This window comes from Sander lucioperca, chromosome 9 (assembly GCF_008315115.2).
Source record: "Sander lucioperca isolate FBNREF2018 chromosome 9, SLUC_FBN_1.2, whole genome shotgun sequence".
Classification (NCBI taxonomy): domain Eukaryota; kingdom Metazoa; phylum Chordata; class Actinopteri; order Perciformes; family Percidae; genus Sander; species Sander lucioperca.
In genome coordinates this window covers 24,377,323-24,402,438 of record NC_050181.1, presented here as the reverse complement: position 1 = coordinate 24,402,438, position 25,116 = coordinate 24,377,323, and the positions used below count along the sequence as shown (strand labels likewise).

The window sequence follows — 25,116 nt, the reverse complement described above, 5'->3', positions numbered from 1 at the left end:
GTCCAGGTTGAAAAAAACGGTAGTTACCCTTTAAGATCACAGACGACCTCTGCAATTATTACAAATTACTAGAGGTCCCCGGGTCATACTAGACCCATGCAAATAGGGTTTTTGTGTGCATTAATTTGGATACAAATAGGAGGCTGACCTAGGTTTGCAAAGCGTCTGAAAAGTTCCAGTAAAACTTTCGGTCTGCAGATTTCCAGAAGATGTGATTTGCAAATTGGTTGTGTATGAAGTTACATTTCTATAAGACTTCGAGGGACTTCTAGGGTTCAGAAACTCACAGATATTACAGCAAAAAATTCAGATGCTACCATATAGACCAATTGAGAACAAATTCTCATTTGCAACGACGACCTGGCCAAGACAAAGCATAAACGTGTGAGACAACATAAACACACATTAAATACGCAAAATATAAACATTCAAAATACAGTACAATACATCTGTTCAACTAATGTATTTGTATTCAGTTACATCCCTTGGAGATGCATTGAGAAAACTGCAGCATAACATATATGGAACCACAAACAGCTTATTTACAGCAATTACATCTTGCACATTAAACAGGAGCTGGAAGAAACTTTCGCCAATTTATAGCAATAATAATCCCCATTAAGCCTTTTGGATTTGGCATATTCTTTCCTAAACTGCACAAGAGACATACATATGTAGAGGATAAGGACACTTATCAGTTCAGAATTCAAAGGAGGCGCGGCGCTGAATGAACAGAAAATTCTCACCCACCCTCCAGAAACAAAAACAAACCCAAAATAGCTCTTCCAGCTCTTCAGCGTGAGCCTTAATGGGTGCAAAAGTGCTGAATGTTAACTGAACAGTTAACTGGGCTTTTTAGCGATCGATGAATAGAGACAGTGTGCTTGGTAAAATGTAGCTCTCATCTTCAACTTTCCAGCTAAAGAAACACAGTCAGCCAGCCAGCTACAAAGGCATTGGACTGTGAAGGGGGAATAAACTGCTATAAAAAGAAACCTATTAGGGACCGTTTGGTATTTATGGAATGGACCACCAGAAATAGGGGAGGGTCATGTCTTTTTATTCTTTGTTGAGGGGAGGGTCACCCAACATTTTTAGTCTAGGGAGGGGGGGGGGGTCACCCAACTTTTGTATTCATGAAAACAGCTAAATTTCAAAGTGGCTTGTTTGGTGCATATTTTTTCATGTAGCTCTCAGTCTCGGCCCTCCTTCGCTACCAGATGGGTCTGACCCATGAGTTTGCTGAAACGGGTAATTGCATTTAGTTTAAAAAATGAGTGGAATAATTATATCTGGCATGACCTGATATTTTATAAATATTTTAAATAACACAAAACAACTAAATGGTTGTAGGTAATACATCAGATTTCATATACTGCTTTAGTAAAAAAAAATATTACCTGGCTGACGATGGGAGCAGCAGGATGCAAAAAACTAAAATTACTGTTGCACTATCTGGACATCTTGCCGTGCCAACGTTGCAATAACGGTTTACTAATTGATTGCGGATTTTGTGTAGATTTGGACTTTCCACTTTGTTTAAACGGTGAAGTGGAGAGGCCTCGTTCACCTGTTTGGAGCTGGCTGGTGAATGTGACGCTCATATCGGCCTTGCTGGATACTCCGTGACCCTTTTTGTGGATCTACTGATCGCTGTGGATTACTTTTTTGTTCCGTGTCATTGAATGTGACAAAAAATTACGGCAAAATACAGATCTTTTTTCTCAACATGTCTTAATTAATCTGCTTTCAAAATAAACATATGTTTTGGAATATAATGTTCAGCTTCGGCAGCTTTACCCATGTGCTAACTATACGACTGAGGAAGCCTAGTGACGAGTCCATAGCAACCAGTGTACAATTTGTTATTTTCCTATATTTTTTGTCCTCTCCTGGAACCATCACCTTATCGTGGTGGAGAGGTTTGTGTGTCCCTATGAACCTGAGGGCTGTGTTGTCTGGAGCTTTGTGCTCCTGGTAGGGTCTCCCAAGGCAAAGTGGTCTCAGGGGAGGGGCCAGACAAAGAATGGTTCAAAAACCCTATGAAAAAACGAGGTAGAGATGGAGTGACCCTGCCCGGAGGAAGCCCGGGGCCCCCGTCTGGAGCCAGGCCCAGATGGAGGGCCCGTCAGCGAGCGGCTGGTGGCCGGGTTTGCCACGGAACCCGGCCGGGCATAGCCCGAAATAGCTACGTGGCACCTATCTCTCCAACCCATGGGCCCACCACCTGTGGGAGGAACCGCTGGGGTCGGGTGCGCTGCCAAATGGGTGGCAGTGAAGGTCAGGGGCCTCGACGGACCAGACCCGGGCGGCAGACGCTGGCTCTGGGGACGTGGAACGTCACCTCTCTGTGGGGGAAGGAGCCGGAACTTGTGCGGGAGGTGGAGCGCTACCAGTTGGATCTGGTGGGGCTTACCTCTACGCACAGTCTCGGTTCTGGAACCATACTCCTGGATAGGGGTTGGACTCTTTTCTTCTCCGGAGTTGCCCAGGGTGTGAGGCGCCGGGCGGGTGTGGGGATACTCACAAGCCCCCGGCTGAGCGCCGCTACGTTGGAGTATACCCCAGTGGACGAGAGGGTCGCCTCCCTACGCCTGCAGGTTGTGGGGGGGAAAACTCTGACTGTTGTTTGTGCGTATGCACCAAACAAGAGCTCGGAGTATTCGGCCTTCTTGGAGACCTTGAATGGAGTCCTGTATGGGGCTCCAGTAGGGGACTCCATAGTTCTGCTGGGAGACTTCAACGCGCACGTGGGAAATGATGGAGACACATGGAGAGGCGTGATTGGGAGGAACGGCCTCCCTGATCTAAACCAGAGTGATTGTTTGTTGTTGGACTTCTGTGCTAGTCATGGATTGTCTATAACGAACACCATGTTCGAACATAGGGATGCTCATAAGTGTACTTGGTACCAGAGCACCCTAGGCCAAAGGTCAATGATCGATTTTATAATCGTTTCATCTGATCTGAGGCCGTATGTTTTGGACACTCGGGTGAAGAGAGGGGCAGAGCTGTCAACTGATCACCATCTGGTGGTGAGTTGGGTCAGAGGGTGGGGGAAGACTCTGGACAGACCTGGTAAGCCCAAACGGGTAGTGCGGGTAAATTGGGAACGTCTGGAGGAGGCCCCTGTCCGACAGACTTTCAACTCACACCTCCGGCGGAACTTTTCGTGCATCCCTGTGGAGGCTGGGGGCATTGAACCCGAGTGGACAATGTTCAAGGTTTCCATTGCTGAAGCTGCGGCGGGGAGCTGTGGTCTTAGGTGCCTCAAGGGGCGGTAACCCACGAACACCGTGGTGGACACCGGTGGTCAGGGAAGCCGTCCGACTGAAGAAGGAGTCTTTCCGGGATATGTTATCCCAGAGGACTCCGGAGGCAGTTGCAAGGTACCGAAGGGCCCGAAGGGCTGCAGCCTCTGCCGTGAAAGAGGCAAAGCAGCGGGTGTGGGAGAAGTTCGGAGAAGACATGGAGAAGGACTTTCGGTCGGCACCAAGGTGCTTCTGGAAAACCGTTCGCCACCTCAGGAGGGGGAAGCGGGGAACCATCCAAGCTGTGTACAGTAAGGATGGGACGCTGTTGACCTCAACTGAGGAGGTAATAGGGCGGTGGAAGGAGCACTTTGAGGAATTCCTAAATCCGACTAATACGCCCTCTATGGTAGAGGCAGAGCTGGAGGATGATGGGGGATTGTCGTCAATTTCCCTGGTGGAAGTTGCTGAGGTAGTTAAACAACTCCACAGTGGCAAAGCCCCAGGGATTGATGAGATCCGTCCAGAAATGCTTAAAGCTCTGGGTGTGGAGTGGTTGTCTTGGTTGACACGCCTCTTCAACACTGCGTGGAAGTCGGGGACGGTGCCTAAGGAGTGGCAGACCGGGGTGGTGGTTCCCCTTTTCAAAAAGGGGGACCAGAGGGTGTGTGCCAATTACAGGGGTATCACACTTCTCAGCCTCCCCGGTAAAGTCTACTCCAAGGTGCTGGAAAGGAGGGTTCGGTCGATAGTCGAACCTCAGGTTGAAGAGGAACAATGCGGATTCCGTCCTGGTCGTGGAACAACGGACCAGATCTTTACTCTCGCAAGGATCCTGGAGGGAGCCTGGGAGTATGCCCAACCGGTCTACATGTGCTTTGTGGATCTGGAGAAGGCATATGACCGGGTCCCCCGGGAGATACTGTGGGAGGTGCTGCGGGAGTATGGGGTGAGGGGGTCCCTTCTCAGGGCCATCCAATCTCTGTACGACCAAAGCGAGAGCTGTGTCCGGGTTCTCGGCAGTAAGTCGGACTCGTTTCAGGTGAGAGTTGGCCTCCGCCAGGGCTGCGCTTTGTCACCAATCCTGTTTGTAGTATTTATGGACAGGATATCGAGGCGTAGTCGGGGTGGAGAGGGGTTGCAGTTTGGTGAGCTGGGGATCTCATCGCTGCTTTTTGCAGATGATGTGGTCCTGATGGCATCGTCGGCCTGTGACCTTCAGCACTCACTGGATCGGTTCGCAGCCGAGTGTGAAGCGGCTGGGATGAGGATCAGCACCTCTAAATCTGAGGCCATGGTTCTCAGCAGGAAACCGATGGAGTGCCTTCTCCAGGTAGGGAATGAGTCTTTACCCCAAGTGAAGGAGTTCAAGTACCTTGGAGTCTTGTTCGCGAGTGAGGGGACAATGGAGCGGGAGATTGGTCGGAGAATCGGCGCAGCGGGTGCGATATTACACTCAATGTATCGCACCGTTGTGACGAAAAGAGAGCTGAGCCAGAAGGCAAAGCTCTCAATCTACCGGTCAGTTTTCGTTCCTACCCTCACCTATGGTCATGAAGGCTGGGTCATGACCGAAAGAACGAGATCCAGGGTACAAGCGGCAGAAATGGGTTTCCTCAGGAGGGTGGCTGGCGTCTCCCTTAGAGATAGGGTGAGAAGCTCAGTCATCCGTGAGGAGCTCGGAGTAGAGCCGCTGCTCCTTCGCGTCGAAAGGAGCCAGTTGAGGTGGTTCGGGCATCTGGTAAGGATGCCCCCTGGGCGCCTCCCTAGGGAGGTGTTCCAGGCACGTCCAGCTGGGAGGAGGCCTCGGGGAAGACCCAGGACTAGGTGGAGGGATTATATCTCCAACCTGGCCTGGGAACGCCTCGGGATCCCCCAGTCGGAGCTGGTTAATGTGGCTCGGGAAAGGGAAGTTTGGGGTCCCCTGCTGGAGCTGCTACCCCCGCGACCCGTTACCGGATAAGCGGAAGAAGATGGATGGGATATATTTTTTGTTTTATTTCATGTGAATACTAGTTTACTAGAGGAGTAACTTAGTATTTGAAGTAATGCAGTAATGCATGAAGTGTGCATTTAGTTTCCATGCTTATTGTGTTTCCACAACAATGTTAGTGAGTAAATCTACTGAAATGGCCACCACACCATAACAGAGGAGTGGGATGCGTAAGATGAGAATGCAGAGGTTAACTCGTGTATGTCATGGCTATAAAAAAAAAATCAAATGGCATATGTACTTCTTTGCTACATGTAAACTAGCACATAAGGGGAGGGTCATGCCTCTTTTTCAAATCATTTTGGAGGGTCATAGAAAAATTATTACTGGCGAGGGGAGGGTCAAGTCTTTTTAGGTTAGAGGTCCCAAAACTCCTCCGGTGGCCCCTTAAATAAATAACGAACAGTCCCTTAGTGTTGAGGAAAAATAGAACACAACCGGAGGAGGTGAGAAGAAGCTTCAATTTTTGGCTCCTATAGTGTTTAAAATGTTGTATTCTAAAATACAAACTAGGCCTGGCAAACTCGATTCCTTTTAAGGATTCGGGTTGTGCGAGTCACTTGAGTCAGTATTGTATGCTACATCCGAGGCGAGCTTTTGATTTGGATAAAATGCCATGTTTTCATTTAGAATCTTTTAATTTTATTTGGAAAACGTTATATCCATGAATGTAAATGGTCTGAAAGAAAACCGAATATTCATTTAAAAATGACATGAAATTATATTTTGAAACTTTAATAGGACTGACCATGCCATCCGGACTCTGAACATTTACAATGACTTACAACCTGTTTAATGTAAATTTCATGCGCCCCTTTTTCATGTATGTAAGTATGCATTTAATGTTTTCAATGTGTATGTGTATCTGTACCTGAATAATAAAGTTTTTTGAAAAAAACTTGAGTTGTCGGCGAGGCGAGCTTACAAGGTTTCGGACTGTCTGCTCGACCTAATTGCATTTTAACATACTACATTTATACACCAAACCTACAGTAGGCCTAGCTAGGCTACGTGCAGAACATTTTATGTTATTTCAGAAGTGAAAGAATGGCTTTTGTTGTGGATTTGCTTTAATCTGAGCTCGAGCAGAGACTTCACTCGCTCGTCTGAATCAGATCCACTCATGACAACGAAGCCGGCTGCGAGAACTCACGAGTCATCGGCAACTCATGAGCAGTGTTGGGAGTAACGCGTTACAAAAGTAACGCAATTACAGTAATGTATTCCTTTTTGCTGTAACGCAGTAATATAACGCATTACTAATTAAATTTCGGTAATATTATACTCGTTACAATCTCAGTAACGCGAGTTACAACGCATTTTAACAACATTTAGTGGTGCATTGTTTTCTTTAAGAATTCACCAACACATTTCTTCACAGGAAAAAAAAAAGCCGTATTATTTCCCTGTCGCTGTATGCGATGGTTGAGATGACTGCAGAGACAGATACATTTGCGAGAAGGATATTATTTTCAGGAGTTATTACGCTGCGTTGAAGTGAGCTGTCCTGTTTCTGTTCCCGTGGCCAGAACCAGAACCAGAGACGGTACGGACAGCATGTATGTCCCAACAGGTGACGGTACGTCAGCGGCTGACAGATATAAACATGTCAGGAATTAATGTTGAGGCTTGCTACACGGAAATATCATTGCATTTTTATCAGCCGTGGAGAGTAACTATGCCTGTAGTGGAATGGCTTCGAAAGACGACCAAAAGCGCTTGTCTTTTACTATGACCATTTACTGTTCAATATGTTGCAGTTTTACAAACAAGAAAGTGAACAACTTGAGCCTGACGGACATGTTGCATCTCAGTAAGCTAGCAAGAGTAGGCTACACAACAGACAACGTCCGTGTAGCCTACTTCAAAATAAAAGCACTTCCTGTGACGGTTCGCAGTAAAACTAAATTACTGTTAAATAAGGTTGTGTAGGCTACCTTTTCACAAATCAGCTGTAAATCAAGTACTATAAATAATGTAAATAGTGAGTTTTAATCACACTATAATTGAACATTTCCTTTAGAGTGTTTTAACCTAAACAACATGAATTTCTTATTGAAGTGCTATAAACAAACATTTTACAACAATGCCGTACTTTTAATTGAGTATTTTCATTTTCTCCTACTTGCCTATTATACGTTTTACTTATCTATTTTGTATAGCTTTAGTTACTTTGCATATTTATATTAATTATACAAAATATGAATAATCTATGATGTATTAAAGTGGATAAAGACGAGACTTTATTGATCCGGTGGTGAAATTCACAAGCTAGCTGCCAAATCAAACTTCCCCTGTTATTTTGGTGAAAGTAACTCAAAAGTAATGCAAAAGTAGTGTAATGCATTACAATTCAGAGACAGTAATATTGTAATATAACTAATTACTCTCAAATGACAGTAACTAGTAATCTATAATGTATTACATTTTGGAAGTAACTTGCCCAACACTGCTCATGAGTCATCGGGGACTCGTGAGTTGTCGACAACTTGTGAGTTGTCTGCGAGGCGAGCCGAGGCGAGCTTGTAATGTTTTGGACTGTGTGCTGTGCTCGACCTAATTGCATTTTAACATACATTTATACACCAAACCTACAGTAGGCCTAGCTAGGCTACGTGCAGAACATTGTATGTTATTTCAGAAGTGAAAGAATGGCTTTTGTTGTGGATTTGCTTTAATCTGAGCTCAAAGAGAGACTTCACTCGCCTGAATCAGATCCACTCATGACAACGTAGCCGGCTGATTCCCGCGATTGACTGACTCACCGACTGAATCACCGACAACTCACGAGTCACAGAGGGCTCGTGAGTTCTCGAGTGAATCCCATGGTCTGCGAGCTTCTGGCTCTGACTCTGCGGGTCGGGACTGTCTCTCTGCTCACTCAGTTGCTTGAGTTGACTTGTGGAGTTGTTGTTGCCTACGAAATTGTAAGTTTTAAAGCTTTTTGCAGCTAAGATGGCTAGGCATAGTAGTAGCTAATGTTATATATATATATATGTTATGTTATCATTTTAGATTGAATTGTTGTAGGACTCAACTGAACCGGGTTAATGATACTAGAGACTCGCGATTCGTGAGTAAATTTAAAGACTCGGGTTAAAGATCCGAGTGAATCACGACTCGAACAGGTCTAATACAAACTGCAGACAATTACATTCACATCCCACATTTCAGGGTTTGAGTTGATGATTTTATTATCAAGAGAGGCGGATTGTTGTTTTGTCAGGTTACACGACATGCTGACAGATAGCTATACACTCCGTGTTGCAGAGATCAAACTTCAAAAATGAAAAAGCATTTTCTGTTCAGGTTTTGCAAAGATCTTCATCCACAGTCAGGTTGTTTTCATGAACATTCATATAGCTACTAAAAGTAATGTAGTGTTAATGTATTCCACGTATTTACTGCTGTATGCAGCACAGTAACTGCTGATGTATAGGAGCGCTCTGGACCATGTAGGCCGGAGGTCGGGGTGGATGGGTAGGTCATTAAACACAGGACTTTCAAGGCAGGGAGTGGATTTCGTGTACTAGGGAAAACCCAAGATTTTCACCCAGGAAATGTGTGTTTGTGTCCTTGGAGTACTACTTAATTCAAACCACAATCTTTTTTCCAATCTTAACTAGATGGTCACCTTTTGTCGACTAAACTACACTGCAACAGCCCCTACAAGGACCAACACCTTATGGTGACAGTAAACTTTTCTCTGCTAAATTTAACTGGGAAGACCACTAAACTTAACTGTCATGTGACCAGCCGGCGGTCGCCTTATTTTGTAGGATATCCTACGAATTGGTGTGCATACGTTTTTGTACGATATCATACAAAGTCGTTCATGAGATTGTGCTGCCACGGTGGACGCCAAAACAAACCAAGAAACAATACATCTCATCTTCTTCTTCCTCCAAATGACAAAAACGGCTTTCCAGCCAACATTCAGAGGTAGGGCAGACACATAGCTACATAGAAACCTCCACTCTGTTGCCTCTTGCTCTCTGGGATAACCTTGCTTTAATCCTTTCAGCCCTATTTATCATGTTTTGATTTCCAGTTCCACTGACTTTATTAACAGGCTTTTGGCAGAGTCACTACATGCCCAATACTTGGTCTGCTCCCCTCATATCTTTTGGGTATACCTCACACAAAAAAAATAAAAAGGTAATTATGGTTTGTACTCAATTGGCATCCTCTTACTGTCCATCCCTGAGGTGCACACTGAAATGAGCAGAACAGGCCTTTATGTTCTCTGCTCTGCAGCCTGGAACCACGCGCAGACAGTTTTACAGTTTGATCCCAATTAGAGCATTTAAAAATGTAGTGAAGGGTTTGGCGGCTAATTCAATTGGAGCATGTAATTGCCTCCTTAGCTTGTGTATTGGGTTTTATTATGTACTCTTGTGTTTTCTTTTTATGCCCCTGAAACACTCAGTGATTTGATCTGTGAAAAATGCTTTATAAATCAATTTTACTTACCATTTAACTACTTACTGATGATGTGTGCCTTTTTTTAAAGCACTGTATTGTGTGCCATCAATATACTGTATATGTGTATGTATATGTGTTTGTTTTATATGTTTTTAATGTTTGTGTGTATGTTTCTTTAAATCTTCGTATTGAGGGCATCTTGGCCAGGACTCCCTTAGAAAAGAGATTTTGTAATCTCAATGGGACTTAGCTGGTTAAATAAAGGTTTGATTATAATAATGTCTTAGCCAGACATGCTATAACAACAATGTTATTTTTAGACAATTCCAAAGGTTTGTAATACACGACACATTGTCTATAAATAGACAGATACAAAAAATGTATTGATAGTGCAAACAAAATATTCATGGATCTTGTCTCTTTTCTATTTGGGATTGACATGTTTTGGAACTGCAGTTCCCACAATTCTTTGGGTGATCAAGTATAGTGCCGCGTTCTATTTACCTCGCAACTCGTTTTTTACGAGGTCAAAGTCGTAAACACGCCCCCTGACCTCGTATTTACGAGCTCGGAACTCGTACAACCTCGCAGTAGCGCGAGTTCAAAATCCAACATGGCTGCCCCCTGTATCAACAGTTGTGAAAGCTGCAGTAACATAAAGTTATAAGCACTTATGTCTTATTTGTGTCTCACTAAATCAGTCGTTTACACAGGCATGTCCAACTTCTATCTGTGGACATGTTACGTTGTTTGCATGCACAAAAAATGTAATGCGTAATGCGTTGTTACCAACTGGTATTGCTAACAATAGCTAACCGGGCTAGAGCTAATGAAAACAATGAAAATCCGACTTTTAAATAGAACGCATTCAACTCGGGTATGACGTCATTCCCAGTTGCGGCTTCCAAGTTCCGAGGTAAATTGAACACGGCATAGGTAGGTAAGGTAAGTATAATCTTGCCAGGGAGTCAGTTAACTAGTTTTGGGCTACAACTGGAATTTCTTTCCCGTATCTCTTTACTTTTTGACGAACCTACACCATGGAAAGTCAGCTACTTTCCTGTAACCATACATACATGTACAAACAACGTTCTGATCACTATGGGCAAGACCGAAAGTTAAAAGACATGACGCCTTTTATCTATTCTAATGGATTTATGGACATTTATCCCTTTTCTACTTTGCTAGCTTTCTTCCTTTATCATTTTATTCGTCCGTTCTCTTTTTTCCTTCATTACTTGCTGTTTGTCCTGTACGTGCTTTAATTTATTCTCTTCTTCCTTTCTTCCCTCTGATACTTCTTTCTCTGACCTTCACGCCAACTTTCCTTTGTCCCTGCGGTACTGTACCTGCACGTCAGAAATGTAAAAGCCTAAGGACACAAGATCATTTCTTCCATCTGATGTAAAATTGCTTTGACCTTTGTTTCTAATGTAGGAACTGAAGCTTATTCTGGTCTCGACCGCATTGTAAATGGACTGACCTAACGCTGACTACACAGAGAAGGAGAGTGAGTGGAAGTGCCGTTCTAAAAAGAGGGAAAGAACATGAGGGGAAAACCAAAGAAAGGGAGAATAAAAGACAAGCCAAGAGACAGGAACACAAAGAGAGGAAAAGAAAGAAGCAAAGAAGGGGGTTTGAAAAAAGAAGGGAGGAAATAACAGACACTGAGAGGGCAAGAGAGGACAGAAGAGGGGGAGAGGGGACAGAGTATGAGAACAGATGTCTTTGGGGTAAAAAAAATGCAGATACAAACTCATCAGTGCATGAAGAACTGTCCATCTACCCGTTAAGTGATCCATCCTCTCTCTGTTCGCTTTCACAGAAACACATCAGAGGCAACAAATGCACAGCAGCACACATCTGGAGGGAAATCCTCTCCTTTCAATTCTTTATTTACTACAAAGTGAAGGCTGACTTGAGGACTGACTGTGCCCTTTTCCAGCGTCGCCCTACTTGGATTTCATGCAGTCAGTTAAACAAACGGACTTTTTTCAGCCGTTTTATGTAGTTCATCAAACATTTGCATGCAACTTTGGCATACAAACTCCATTTTTTTATTTCATTACATCCCAAATTTTATATATCATATGACGGACTTCCCCAGCATCTGTGGCAGTTACCTGGCTGGTGTTCAGTGGTGGGAAACCAGTGAGATCTCTCTCTCTCTCTCTCTCTCTCTCTCTCTCTGAATTCTGCAGAATACTGCGTCTGCAGATTCTGTGCAGCCCTGCTCATTTGTATGTCAAATGATCCTAATCAGCAGATGGAGTTTATGGAAATGTTCATATTTTAATTTTTTCTGGACATTCCTTAAAAATTTAGTTTCAAGATTCATTCCTGACTGTGACATTAACATGAAGCCGCCACATCTGTCTCTATGTGTACATTAACGTACATCTTTTGGACTATTATCTCTTGACATTGCACATATTCTCTAAACTTCATACTGTGAACTTTTGCACATTCCTGTACAGCTTTCATTTTGAAACAAATGCGTTGTACATACTTTTTTCTTATAGTTTTGTAGTATTTTTGGATGCCGCTTTCAAGCAGGGGAGCGGAGTTCATATCCCAGGGAAAACACAAGAGTTCACCCAGGAAATGCGTTTGTGTCCCTGGATTTAAGGGAACACAAAGGCTAATCTTAATCTTAACTGTCGCCGTCACATGACGATCAACTTTTGCCGGCTAAACTCAAATGCAACGGCTGCTAAAACAACGGGCACCTCACAGTGCTCTTTACCCGGCTCATTTAAAGGACAATCACGAACGCTGTGTTTGAGCTATGTTACTGGTCACTGGTTACACGGCGTCGTTCGACTGCTCATGACTGTTTTCCAAGATGGCGCCCGCATGTAAACATGAACGCTACTGTCTTTATAAACTATCTTTTTAATAAATTGTCTGTACACTTAAAGTTCTCAATGCTTCGGTTTACATGTAGGGACCCTCATTATGCTACCATTGAAGTGTGGTGCTATTTTGAGCCTTGTTAGTGGTATAAAATAGCGATTTATTTTTACTCTACCAGTGGACCGAAAGCTAGCGTTAGCCGCTAATAACCGGTTCGCGCTAGCTTGTTTCAAGCTAAATACACATTCGATTTGCATGAAAACATGTCCCAGTTGACTAGGTACACATACGTTATTAACCCCTAGGTTCATTTTGCGCCGGAATTGTCCTTTAAGAGAATGCGTTGGTATTTTTGTTGTAAATTATATCCAGGGCATGAAGTTAACTTTTTTGACCACCAGCCACTGATTTTTAAATCCACCTGCCACAGGGACTTTTTACCAGACAGTTTTTTTTTGTCATAAAGGTGAAAAACAGGAATTGCTGTGACTCTATGATCCTGTCCTGTCCTACTGATGGTAGCCTACTCGTGGACATTGCGGCGTCATCACGTGCTGTAGTAGGGGGGCCCGCCTTGATAATCCTGCATAGGGGCCGGTGTTGGCTCGTTACGCCACTGCATATAAGAGATGAGATGACTGACAAAATCAGGAGTAGCCTACGCGCACCACAACAACAACAAAACACTGGTGAATGCACACCATAACACATGAATGTTTTTTTGTATAGTTCTTAAAAATAAAAAAATAAATAAAAAGGAAACTTGTTTTGGGGAGAATAATACTTATTACTATTAATTCATTACTCTGGGCTGAGATTTCCTAGTAACCTTACCAAAAAGGCTCAGGATGCTGCAAATGTTGGTAAAATATGAAAAAGGTTGGTGGATTTAAGACACAAAATAAGAATTTATTGAATGAATCAAATATGAACATATCTGTCATTGTCAGTGGCTTGTTGATCTTTACATTGTTAGTTCATTTCCTATCCTGGCCTGGGACACACATTCATACGGTTTAATAAAGTACTTATTGGACTTTAACTTATCATTGCACTTACAATAACGAGAGTAGCTGTCCTCAATTTAGGTCATCCTGTACGTCTCATCTGCATTTTTTCCTGCATCCATCGTGTGCGTTTGTGTGTGATTGTGTGTGTGTGTGTGTCTGTGCGTGTGTGCGATTGTGAATGTGTGTGTGTGTGTGTGTGTGTGTGTGTATGTTTGTGTTTCCGTGTGCGTTTGTGTGTGATTGTGTGTGCGCGTCAGTCGCGGGGGAAACGGAGCAGCCGCGCCCGCTGCAGAGAGCCGACCGATTGAAACAGCAGCGCTGACTTTAGAGTGAAAAATCGTTACAGCGTACATTGATGTTAAAATGTATACATGTTGGCAGGACGGTCTGAAATGTTTCGCACGGTCTTTCGCTGTACGTTTTGTTGGTAAATGTGAGATGTTCGAGTCACACACATCTCATCTTCATATCAGAAACTAGGAAATTAACTTTACCCGTTCTCACTCCCGCTTGGTCAGTGGCTGCACGTGGGACTGCTGGGATTGTGTGAATAATGAAAATGCGATAGGGGGCCCCGGCTGTCAATCAGTGTCTTCCAGTGATGCGGGCCCCTGATTGGACCAGGCCCGTAAGCAACGGCGTACCCTGCTTACTGATAGTTAGGTGTCTGAATCACTCAATTCTCATTGGCTACCCGCCAACGTGGCAGGTAGATTGACAGTTTCACCCGCCAATCACAAAAGTTACCCGCATTTGGCAGGTGCCAATTTCATGCCCTGATTATATCTATATTTATGTTTCTCTGCTGTGATTATTGTTATGCACCAACACACCAAGGCAAATTCCTTGTATGTGAAAACCTACTTGGCAATAAACCGGATTATGATTCTGACTTAGCAGCCGTTCTGGAGTTTGCAAGAGTGATCTTTGAAACTCACTTCCTCCCGACCAGTGGTGTAGTCTACGTGATACGCAGGTATACGCAGTATACCCACTAAGAAAGCTCCAGGATTTCCATATACCCTCTTAAAAATGCCCAATGACATGCAACAACATACTTTCCATTATATTTTTGATATATTTTGAATTGTTATGCGTTTTTCTTCTTCGCATAAATAAAAGGTATTTCCACCATAAATTGGTGAATAAAAGTTATATGAATGCAGGAAATTAAGTCAGACCCCCAACTATGATATGCGCCCTTCCCCCAAAGGCAGATTCTGGCCATATATAGGCCAATGTATTTATATACAGTACAGTATACCCACCACAATACATTACACTACACCACTGATCCTGACTTACCGCAAAACACTTTAACCGCTTTGGTAGAAACCTGAGTCTAAACCCGATCCCAGTGTGCTGCTGGGTGTGTATAACAAGGCACAGACACTGTGGGGTTGTCAGTTTGATTCCCACTGGGGCTGAGCCAGTGACATGTAAAGTGGTTTGTCACCGGGGCTGCAGCGTCAGACGGAATCCTGAGAGCCTCGACCAGATAAATGAAAAAACTCTGAGAAAAACTGCTCGCCTCAGTACTTTATTACCCACAGATAATTAGAGCCATGTTATTATTTGCTTTACTTTGTGTATTTAATTAACACAGCCGGGGTGGGGGTGGAGGGGGGAGTCAGTGCCCAGAGCTCACATCACACAGTCACAGATAAAAATAATAATAGAATGAATGTGTTTTCCATGGGCCTCTCACTTCAGAAATAAGAGCCCCAATTAGAGACTTGCCTCGTTAACAGAGATTTTGTAACACTGCCGTAAAGAAGATCCGCCATTATGCAGGCTTTGCTTTTTAACACTAAACCAAAAGACGCCAGAATAATGCAGCCCCAGTGTCTGATATCAGATAGCAAGCTGGCATTACAAACGCAAAAGAGAGTCAGCGTGTCGATGATGTTAAGTGTGTAGTTCCGCAATGCAAGTTTTACACAAACCTTGATTCAGCTCTGTTTCTACCTTTGCTGCCAGCTTAACGGTGGAACAACTCTGTTCCCCCATTCTGTATTTCTACCTTTTATACAGAACGGCGAGGCGGAATAACGGCACAACATTCCAGTCTTGAACAGGCTGTGTGAAAAGGGGCTTTAGAGTATGTACATGACATTATTGCATGTGCATTTTAGAGGTAGATAAATGCAGATAGATGCAGTGGTGGCCTAAAGGTTAGAGAAGAGAGCTTGTGACCTGGAGGTCGTCGGTTCAATCCCCAGACCAACAGGATAAAGAAATCTGGGTGGGGAAAGTGAAAGAGCACTGCTTGTCCCTCCCTCATTTACCACCACTGAGGTGCCCTTGAGCCAGGCCCTTAACCTCCAACCTCAGTGGCCAGCAGATCAGACTGTGGTTGTACTGGGCAGCTTCCAGGTATGAATGTGTTACTGTGTGAATGTGATCAGGGCATTCCTCCAAAAGAGAGGCTGCCTCTCAGTGAACATTCCCTGAATAAATAAAAGGTAAAATAAATAAAGCTTTAAAGGAGGCAAAGGGAAAGTTTGCTCAACGTTCACAGTTGCTTTCACAGTACAACTGCTGCACAACAATTTCCGTCAGGATAAAGTTTTCTTGTCATATAAATAAAGGTTTTGATTTTAAATTAAGAAGCAAGAACCATTTTGACTATAGTAAAACTCAACTATGACAACAGTTAAGTTAAAAGGAACACCTGTTAAAGTGGACATATTATTCTCATTTTCAGGTTCATAATTGTATTTAGAGGTTGTACCAGAATAGGTTTACATGGTTTCATTTTCAAAAAACACCATATTTTTGTTGTACTGCACATTGCTGCAGCTCCTCTTTTCACCCTGTGTGTTGAGCTCTCTGTTTTAGCTACAGAGTGAGACCTCTCACTGCTGTAACATCTTTGTTGTCAGTCGCACATGCGCAGTAGCTAGGTAAGGACTACTAGCCAGTCAGAAGCAGAGTATGAGGGCGTGCCCTGACAGTACCTAGGTAAGGACTACTAGCCAGTCAGAAGCAGAGTATGAGGGCGTGCCCTGACAGTACCTAGGTAAGGACTACTAGCCAGTCAGAAGCAGAGTATGAGGGCGTGCCCTGACAGTACCTAGGTAAGGACTACTAGCCAGTCAGAAGCAGAGTATGATTCCATGACCTAGCTAGCTGTTTCTGCAAGTTCAGCCTGTACAAGGCAGGATTAGCCGGGAGACTTCTTCTAAATAAGGGCGCACTTCCAAATTTGTGTGGAATACCTGCGGAAAAGGGACTTGTAAGTAGTTTGATACATTTTGTAGATTAGGGTGAATTTGTGTGTGTTGTAGCAGTGTTTTGCCATTGAGAACGAGCTAGCATGCTAACGGTTAGCCCCCTAGGCCCCTCGTCTCGGCTAGTTACGTAGAAAGCCGTGCAGATTTTGATCAGCTCACCCGGAGACTGAAGGCAGGACACATTCAGAAACCGTATCTCACTCTAAACAGCATGGATGGTTTTTTTTCAAAGTTTGTATATGTGTGGAAGCACCAGAGACACAAAATAACACCCCAAATCCCAGAAAAAGTGATGTTTTCATAATATGGGCACTTTAAATTCCCTTTCAAATGACTTTAAAGGCTTTGTAGATAAAAGCCATGACCCCATTTTGCCAAATGGAATCTTAAAACGGTTTAAAAAAAGAGACTCAAAAAGAGTTTTCTGATCTGAAATGAGATATAATCTGATTAGTAAACTCCAGCGGTCAAATCAGGTGCGTCTCATATCCAGATTTAGTCCAGGACAGGATTAAACTTGGACATGTAAGCTGCTCATGTCTTCACATGGCAGAGGTATGAATACATGTACTTTGTACAAACTGTATGTATACATGACATCAGCTTTCAGTCGGCAGACTTGAGACTTGTGCTCCATGTTTTCCGTTTTAAGATCCAGAAAGTTCTTTCTTTGTTTCTAGATGAATTGAAGTTTGGTTTAACTGTAGTTTAGCGAATGTTTGTCAAAGATTGTGACCTTTATGGCTGCCGGCAGTGTCCTCCTCCCTCAGCTGCCTCAGACACTCCGCCTGGTCTCTCTCCACCTCCAACAGGAAGTTACAGGTTGGATGCCGTCCGTCAACCTGTAGAGGAAGAGGAACAAGTTTCCAGTTCAATCTGCACAAAGCCAGGTTTCATGCTGATATCATCCTTAAATATAGTGACAACATTTCAGAAGGATCTTAAACTCTGAAAGACAAATTATTATAATAGCAGTGTGGATTTGACCCAACTGGTGGAAGGAAATAATTGCTGTCCATTTCAATCAGTAAATGATCTCACGCAACCTTTAAAGAAGCAAAAAACACAGATTGAATCTATTTCAAAAACATATTTATTATTAGTAATATTAACATACTGTACTGATGAGCTAAGGATCAGGATTCAATGCCCAGAATTTTCACCACAGTCCTGAAAAAACACGGCTGCAGGATTTTTAGCTTGTGTGTCGATGGGTACTTGCGTGTTTTTGTGGTAAATGTTGAAGCTATTTGTTGTTTTGTTTAAGTTATACAGCTGAGTAAGTTTGATGAAATCAGTATAATTACTTTAGTTCCTTTAAGTATCGGTTAGTACTTTTTATTTTGAAGGTACGAGGCAGCCTGAGTCACCAAGTGAAGTTTACATATATGGAGGGATAGTACCAAGTTTTATACCAGGGCAAGAGAGAGACCCATTGGGCCTCATTTACCAATATCTTCTTAAGTTGTCTCTTAAATATCTTCTTAAGAAAGTTCTTAAGAAAAGTTGACGTCTGATCAAAACTGATGCAAGGAACGCAATTACTCATGCAGTGAACGCTGTATCCAGAGAAGTGCACAGAACCGATGAAGCAGAAAAGAAATTGTTTGATCTGAAATCTGAGGCAAAATTTTTTTATTTCAAAACATAGAAGATACTCTTGACGTATAAATAGCGTGATGAATCACTTATTATTGGATGGCAGGGTTCCCCATTAACATAATTGATGTGAATTGAAGGCAAAGCAAGGCAAGTTTATTTATATAGGCCTAGCACAACTCATACACAATGGCAATTCAAAGTGCTTTACAAATGAGCACTTGTGTGTATTTATTAAAACAAATGTATAATTATGTGTAAAATAATGAAAATAATTAGTTACAAAATGGAGAGAAATGTAAATTCGAACGGATGAAAACGGTATAGCTACTTGTTCTGTGCAAACATGTCAGCTCTAAATTGTGTAGAGTGTAAGAGTGCTCTTGAGTGTGCGTAGATTCTGTTCCTACCCAAGAACAAATCCCAAATAAGAAAACATTGGTGAATGCCAGAATCTTTGTGAAAACTGCGTAAGTGGGGTTTAAGAACACATTTGTTCTGAAGAATGTTTTGGTGAATGAGACCCAGTGTTCTTTCCTTGAATTGTTTGCTTGCCAAAAATGATTAAATTAACCTCACAAAAACGCCATCCTTGCCTGGACAATGAACGTTTTTATTCCCCGAGTAAGATTCACTTCTTCGGTGCCTCATCGGCTGTTTGATTTGGAGTTTTTTTGTATCTTAGGATAAATCAGACACTTAGAATAATAATCGGAGCCTGTCAGTGGCAAACCAAGCACTTTTGTGAAGCTAAATGCAAGCTGGATAATTGACATTGTAGCTTGTTTCACCACTGCCGACTACAGCGATCTCACTTAATACTGGACCAATGTCAAAGATTGTTGTTCCCATCAGTCACTTAGACACAAAACATAGGAAAAAAGGTTGAGAAAAAAAAAAACAGTAGTTACCCTTTAAGACTTCATTATTAGGATCATATGTACTGAAACAAAGAGGCCTTCATTAAACCTCATTAACGCTACCAAGTTAAACTACATTTCATGCATGAATGTCAGTGAGATTTTGTGTGCAAAATCTGCCAACTATAAAACCATACAGGCGGTACAACAAGAATCAGAAATGTTCTCCTAATCAGAGTGCAGGAGACCGCAACTAAACGTCAAACAGCAATACTCCTTCAAACCACCAAGACTTTACAGCAAATTGTAAATAGTTTTTTCCTTAATTCAAAGTGGCTATACAGTTTGTGTTGATTCCAGCGGCCGCTTTGGACAAAAGCAGTAGTGTTTTTACCACACCTGCTGTCGTAAAAGGTATTTTCTTTACGGTGCTTTAATTATTGCCCACTGTAGATTACTGAGTTAGTGATACCGCCGGTAACGCTAACTCAGTAATCTACAGTGGGTAACAGCGGGTAACTTACCGGGAGGTCATATAGTTGCGATGAATGTTTTGCTCAGACAGAAAATCATTCACTTAATAAGTAAGTAGTAAGTAAGAGAATAAGTTACAGATGCATCGTTGCATTTCAAGTGTTGCATACGGTAACTTAGCCTGGATGTATCGTGAGCTAAACCGGGTATCACTGTCACTGTGTCACGAGCCAAAGCATTAAGAGATTGTTGTAGCAACCAACGTAGTCATAATTTATATAGTGCATTTCATGAAACCCAAGGACGCATTACACAAGTACAGGGGGACAAGGGAAAAGAAAATAGTAGGCCAACACAAACACGGACTGAAAGGAATAAAACGTTACAATACTTTTGATATGCTTCTCTTCTGATTTGCAGAAATACATTTCACCAACATTTAATCCAACTGCTCTTAATGGTTCATCACTGAACCGTTTGGTCACTGTTCATGTTGCTTATTGTATGTTGTTAAAAACAACAACTTGATTACACAGGATATATATTATAGAAATGATAATTAAAAGATAAGATTCTGTAAATGTTGGGTAATGTAAGTGTATTGCCTAATGTGAAAACTGTAATTTGTCTTTTACACTACTGTAGTATATTACTCTCAGCACTTCCAACAGTGATTTAAAACATGTATCTTGCATTGTTTGTTATTGGATTCACTGGTAGTTAAAACGACTAAACTGAAAAGATATCATTATGTATATTTGGAATGGTGTGGTGAGAGATGTTTACAATTAATATTAATGAAAGACTGGCTGTGTTACAAGTGTGATGAGTTTGGAGTTTGGTACTAAGAGTTGTGAAATTGTACCACATGGTTGCGATAATAGTATAAGTATTCTGAAAGATAACTGGTGGTGGGGGGGGGGGGGGGGGGGTATTTCAAGCTGATACACAGGAGGAAAGTCAAGGTTATGATTGATAGATGAATACATGGTCAAGATAAGCTGCTTAAACCAGTGTGTGTGTGTGTGTGTGTTTTAAACCAGGAGAAGCAGATGAACTAATAGTGTGTGAGCCACATAAATCCTGCAGAGAACACACTGAGACTCAGCAAAACCTCCTCCACGTTTCAATATTAACATCATCAGCATGTGTGTGTGTGTGTGTGTGTGTGTGTGTGTGTGTGTGTGTGTGTGTGTGTGTGTGTGTGTGTGTGTGTGTGTGTGTGTGTGTGTGTGTGTATAAGCCTGAAAAGTAAGCCTGTGTGATCAGCAGTAACACAGACTCATGTAAACACTGCAGTCTGGTTACGTCAGTGGCACATGAGGAATATTTAGATGCCACAGAGACCACAACCATGTAAACACCAGCAGGATTAACGCATTTCCTGCAGCACACTTTTATACATCTCTGGATTTAGAGAGACAGTATTAACCATAGGAGGTGGCAGATCAAGAAGTAGGTTTTTGTAAGTTACGTATGAAGAGGACTTGTAGCTTTAAATCAAACTATATCAGCCACTTCTTTAGTAACTCAAATTGTGGATCCCCGCCAATAATTAGATCAGCAGTATTTGAAATAGCTCCCAGTGGACAGATTCCCCTCCTGCCAATCACTCTCCCAAATCCTCCCACACAGACTGAGGCCCTTTATCCCCTGGCATGAGGCGAGTCTGCCTGTCATCAAGACAACACACACATTCCAACATGTACACAGACATGGCATAAAACCAGCAGCCAGAAGTGGCAGCTGAACAGAATTTTGGTGCATCACCAACAACACCAACATCAAGTATTTATCCTAAATGCGAATAACAGATTAGGATTCAGCTTTGGCAAGAACGTTGTGCCCAGACATCCTCCGACAGTCACCTGCCAAACCAAATTAACTGAGCTGAACGCAGCTCACACAGAGGGCCAGATGTACTAACGCTTTTGCGCCCACTTCACGCGTATTTGTTTCGCAACGTGCGCGTAAAAGCATGGCGAGGTATGTACAAACAGGCCGCACTGAGGTTATAGCGCAGACTGCCTGTTGCGGGAACTGAAAATAGCAAATTGTGCTTTTGTCACGCATATGCATTCACGGGAGGGTGAAGGGGAAAGTGGGAGTTTCCCATAAAGAGATGGGAGGGGAAGCGTGAAGTGCGCCTAATTATGTATTCCGCGGTATGTACAAAAGCTGCCCGTGACAGCGTGCTTCTATTTTGCGGTGAAAATTCTCTGCCTCTTAAAAGCAGGTATAAACCAGCAGCATGAGGGTTTCCTGGCATATGCCTCCTGGTGAAATGGCAGCAGTAATCCGAGCAAGACGAAGACACAGGCCAAGGAGACGAGCTGAAAGGATTTTTGCCACAAGGATCACACTTTTTCAGTTGAGTGAACACGGAATCATTAAGCGTTACAGATTAAGCAGCCGTGCAATATTACAGTTACTGGAAGAAATCAAAGATGACATTGAATCTCTGACTCAGCGTTCACATTCCACTCCTGCAGTTGTTAAACTCCTCGCTACATTACAAATATTGGCATCAGGATCATTTCAAACAGTCATAGCATCAGCAGTGGGAATATCGCAGTCTGCACTCAGCTGTATCATAGCACAAGAACTTAACACTTTGCTATAGCGCAATTTACGGTACAGTGGGTGGAGAAAGGCGCCGATTACCCGATGAACTGCAAGTTTGGTAAATACAACGTAAACTGAAGTATCACAGCGTGCGCTTTCTGGGGGTTGGCCATGGCGCTGATAACGCTACATTTGCAAATGTATGTACATCTGGCCCTGAATCTGAAAGTGTTTGGTAAAGAGTAGCAGAATTTCGTGAAATTCCATCAGGCAAGATGACTAAAAGCCAACACTTACTGCAACAGCCTGGAGGGAGATACACTGTTTTTTAGTCAGGTCAGGTTACATAAAACTGCTGTTTGAAAAGCATTTATATAACAATATATTTGAATGTGGAGCAGGTCTCTCACACGTTTCCATCCATTCGTCCGCTCAGTTAAAAAAATCTATCATCTCCCAGACAACCCAGAAACTGTAAAATGCATGACTTAGTTTTCACAGGAGCATTTTCCCAGTAGAGGATTGTTCAGCTCACAGACACGTTATTCACCAGACCGAGGGTTACAGCAGCCAAAAAACTGACATTTATTTACATGTGAATGAAGATTTATTTGATAGCTGGATGGAAGAGCACACACACACACACACACACACACACACACTAAGTGGCTTCTACCAACTGTCTTTACTTTGTTTTCCATTCATCTTTTTTTTCCTCTTCAGTGTTTGTAGTCAGACATTTTACAGTTCTCATTCCCACACCTGTGACATACGTGTGTGTGTGTGTGTGTGTGTGTGTGTGTGTGTGTACATATTAATCACAGTCCAGGGTTGCTGCCTCAGCCAATTCTAGTATTTCACGTTCTACATGTTCTCTGTCAGATAATGTTGAAAACAAAGTCCTTCTGAAGAGAAAGGGAACCTTTCTGTGACAGTTTTTATGTTTAGAGTATAAAACTCCCAGTTTACACTCATTGAATGCTGGTGACCATGTGTGTTGTCCTACAGAGTTTAAAGCCATGGCGCCTGTGTGCGAAGGGTCTGCGCGCCGAACTGAGCCAAGCACCTCCAAGATTTTGTAATAACGCGGACACCGCGCTGCAGTGATTGGCTGCAGAAGAGAAGAAGCCCGTTCATGGAGCTGCTCGGACAGCAGTCACTATGAATGACCAGACGGTTCGCGGCCACCATTCATGCCGTCCACACCACCCTGACCGCAAGAAGCATGAAACCCGTTTAAGAAATGTAAGGTCGTCAAGAGCGTTGTGCAACTTACATGTCTTTCTAAACTTTGATAAAAACGCAATAAAAGGTTCTTTATAAATACAGTAGAGAACAAAATAAATAAATCAAAAAAATGTTCATGTCAGTTCATGTCTGAGCCTTAGAAATGCTAATGAATAAGTCTTTTCCACTTCTTTCCTCATGTGTTTTCCTGCTGCTGCTTCACTCAGCAGTGATGCGCACCAGTGGCTGCTGGCCGCTATCAAATGAGCTTTGGGGGAAAGATTGCGTTGCCCTGAGTTTACCGTTGACTGGATTAAATATTACAGCAGAAGTTGACCGAGGAACAAGCATTGGGGCAGTATTAGGCCTGCTGAGCCTCTGCGAACTTTAAGTGTAAGATCTGTAGTCCAGACCAAAGAAAATAAAGTACAAGAAAGTCCAAGAAGCAGTAGACACTCACCAGATGCCTGCTGCATTCCAGCAATGTTTGAAAAGTTGGAAATCCCATCCTCCTACTTGTGAAACTACAGCGTATTTGTCTTGTAAAGAGTATCATAAAGTTCATACTGTTTATAATTAGTGTGTTGTATGGAGTGCAGACATGGCTTTCTAAGTGTCACAGCAGGAAAAGCACAGGTGTAATAAATAAAAGTTAATCACAACTCTGTTCCAGCAATTATTGCAAAGCACCAATTAATGCAATTAGTTACACCTACAACGTCTCATTCCACACACACACACACACACACACAAAATCCTGTCTAGACCTTTTTGCAGCAGATTAACAGTGGCATCCTCTCTGCATAGATACCACTATAGGCCATTTTACAGATTATATGAAAACAAGCACATTATATCTTAACCCTTGTGTTGGTTCTCTAAACCCTGTCTCTTGTAAAGTTAGTAAGTAAAGTTTATTTCTAGAGCACATTTAAACACAGCTTAAGCTGACCAAAATGCTGTACAAAAAAGCACTAAGGTGCTGTATTAACCTTTGATTTGTCCTCCGGGTCACCGGGACCCGGAGGACATGGTTGTGTACAGCAACCATAGCAACGCACAGAGCTGACCGTAAGCCGTAAACAGCCAAGAGGCTGTAAACTGTGCGTAAACTGCGGTAAAAACCCACATTGAGACGCATATTCCGAATGCGCTATATACATGTCCAAAGAATGCTTCTAAAACCCGAATAATACCGGAATATCCCACATGTCTTAATCAGAAAATGCTACATTCGTTTACATGACCTCTATCACATTCGGAATAGTGTCATGTTATGAATAATAGTGGAGAAAGAGTTAAAAGGTTTTTTTTCCCCCCGTGACAAGATTTCACGCTTGACCTCTAGTTTGTATCTCAGCCTCATCGTTGAAACATTTCACTTCAGTAGACGCTACATCACAGTCAGTGATGACGATGTCAAGGAGGATGAGGAGGGCTTGTGTGGAAGACTGGTGACAGCAAAGACTCATGAGTCAGATTTAAGCCTGCGGCGCCACGTCGTCACTGGAGAGAAAGCACTTAACACTGAATCCATCAGCCATCATGATTTATATTTCAGAGCTGTAGGTGATCATTTTAGTGAGTTTCTGTGTCTGTAGGGTTATTCTAGATACATAC

At 42.8% G+C, this 25,116-nt stretch overlaps 1 protein-coding gene across 2 annotated transcripts in view; it reads right to left on the bottom strand.

Moving 5' to 3' along the window:
- Positions 1-25,116, bottom strand: part of vipr2 (vasoactive intestinal peptide receptor 2) — a 68,591-nt gene that overhangs the window by 20,514 nt on the left and 22,961 nt on the right. The window contains exons 1-2 of one of the 2 annotated variants that reach the window (XM_031291038.2): positions 23,957-24,076; positions 17,508-17,613 (exon numbers count right to left, since the gene is read on the bottom strand). In XM_031291038.2, the coding sequence (XP_031146898.1) occupies positions 17,508-17,613; positions 23,957-24,061 (211 nt within the window). In that variant the 5' untranslated portion in view covers positions 24,062-24,076. Of the gene's footprint in view, positions 1-17,507; positions 17,614-23,956; positions 24,077-25,116 lie in introns of those variants that run through there. The other variant, XM_031291039.2, reaches the window with a different exon arrangement.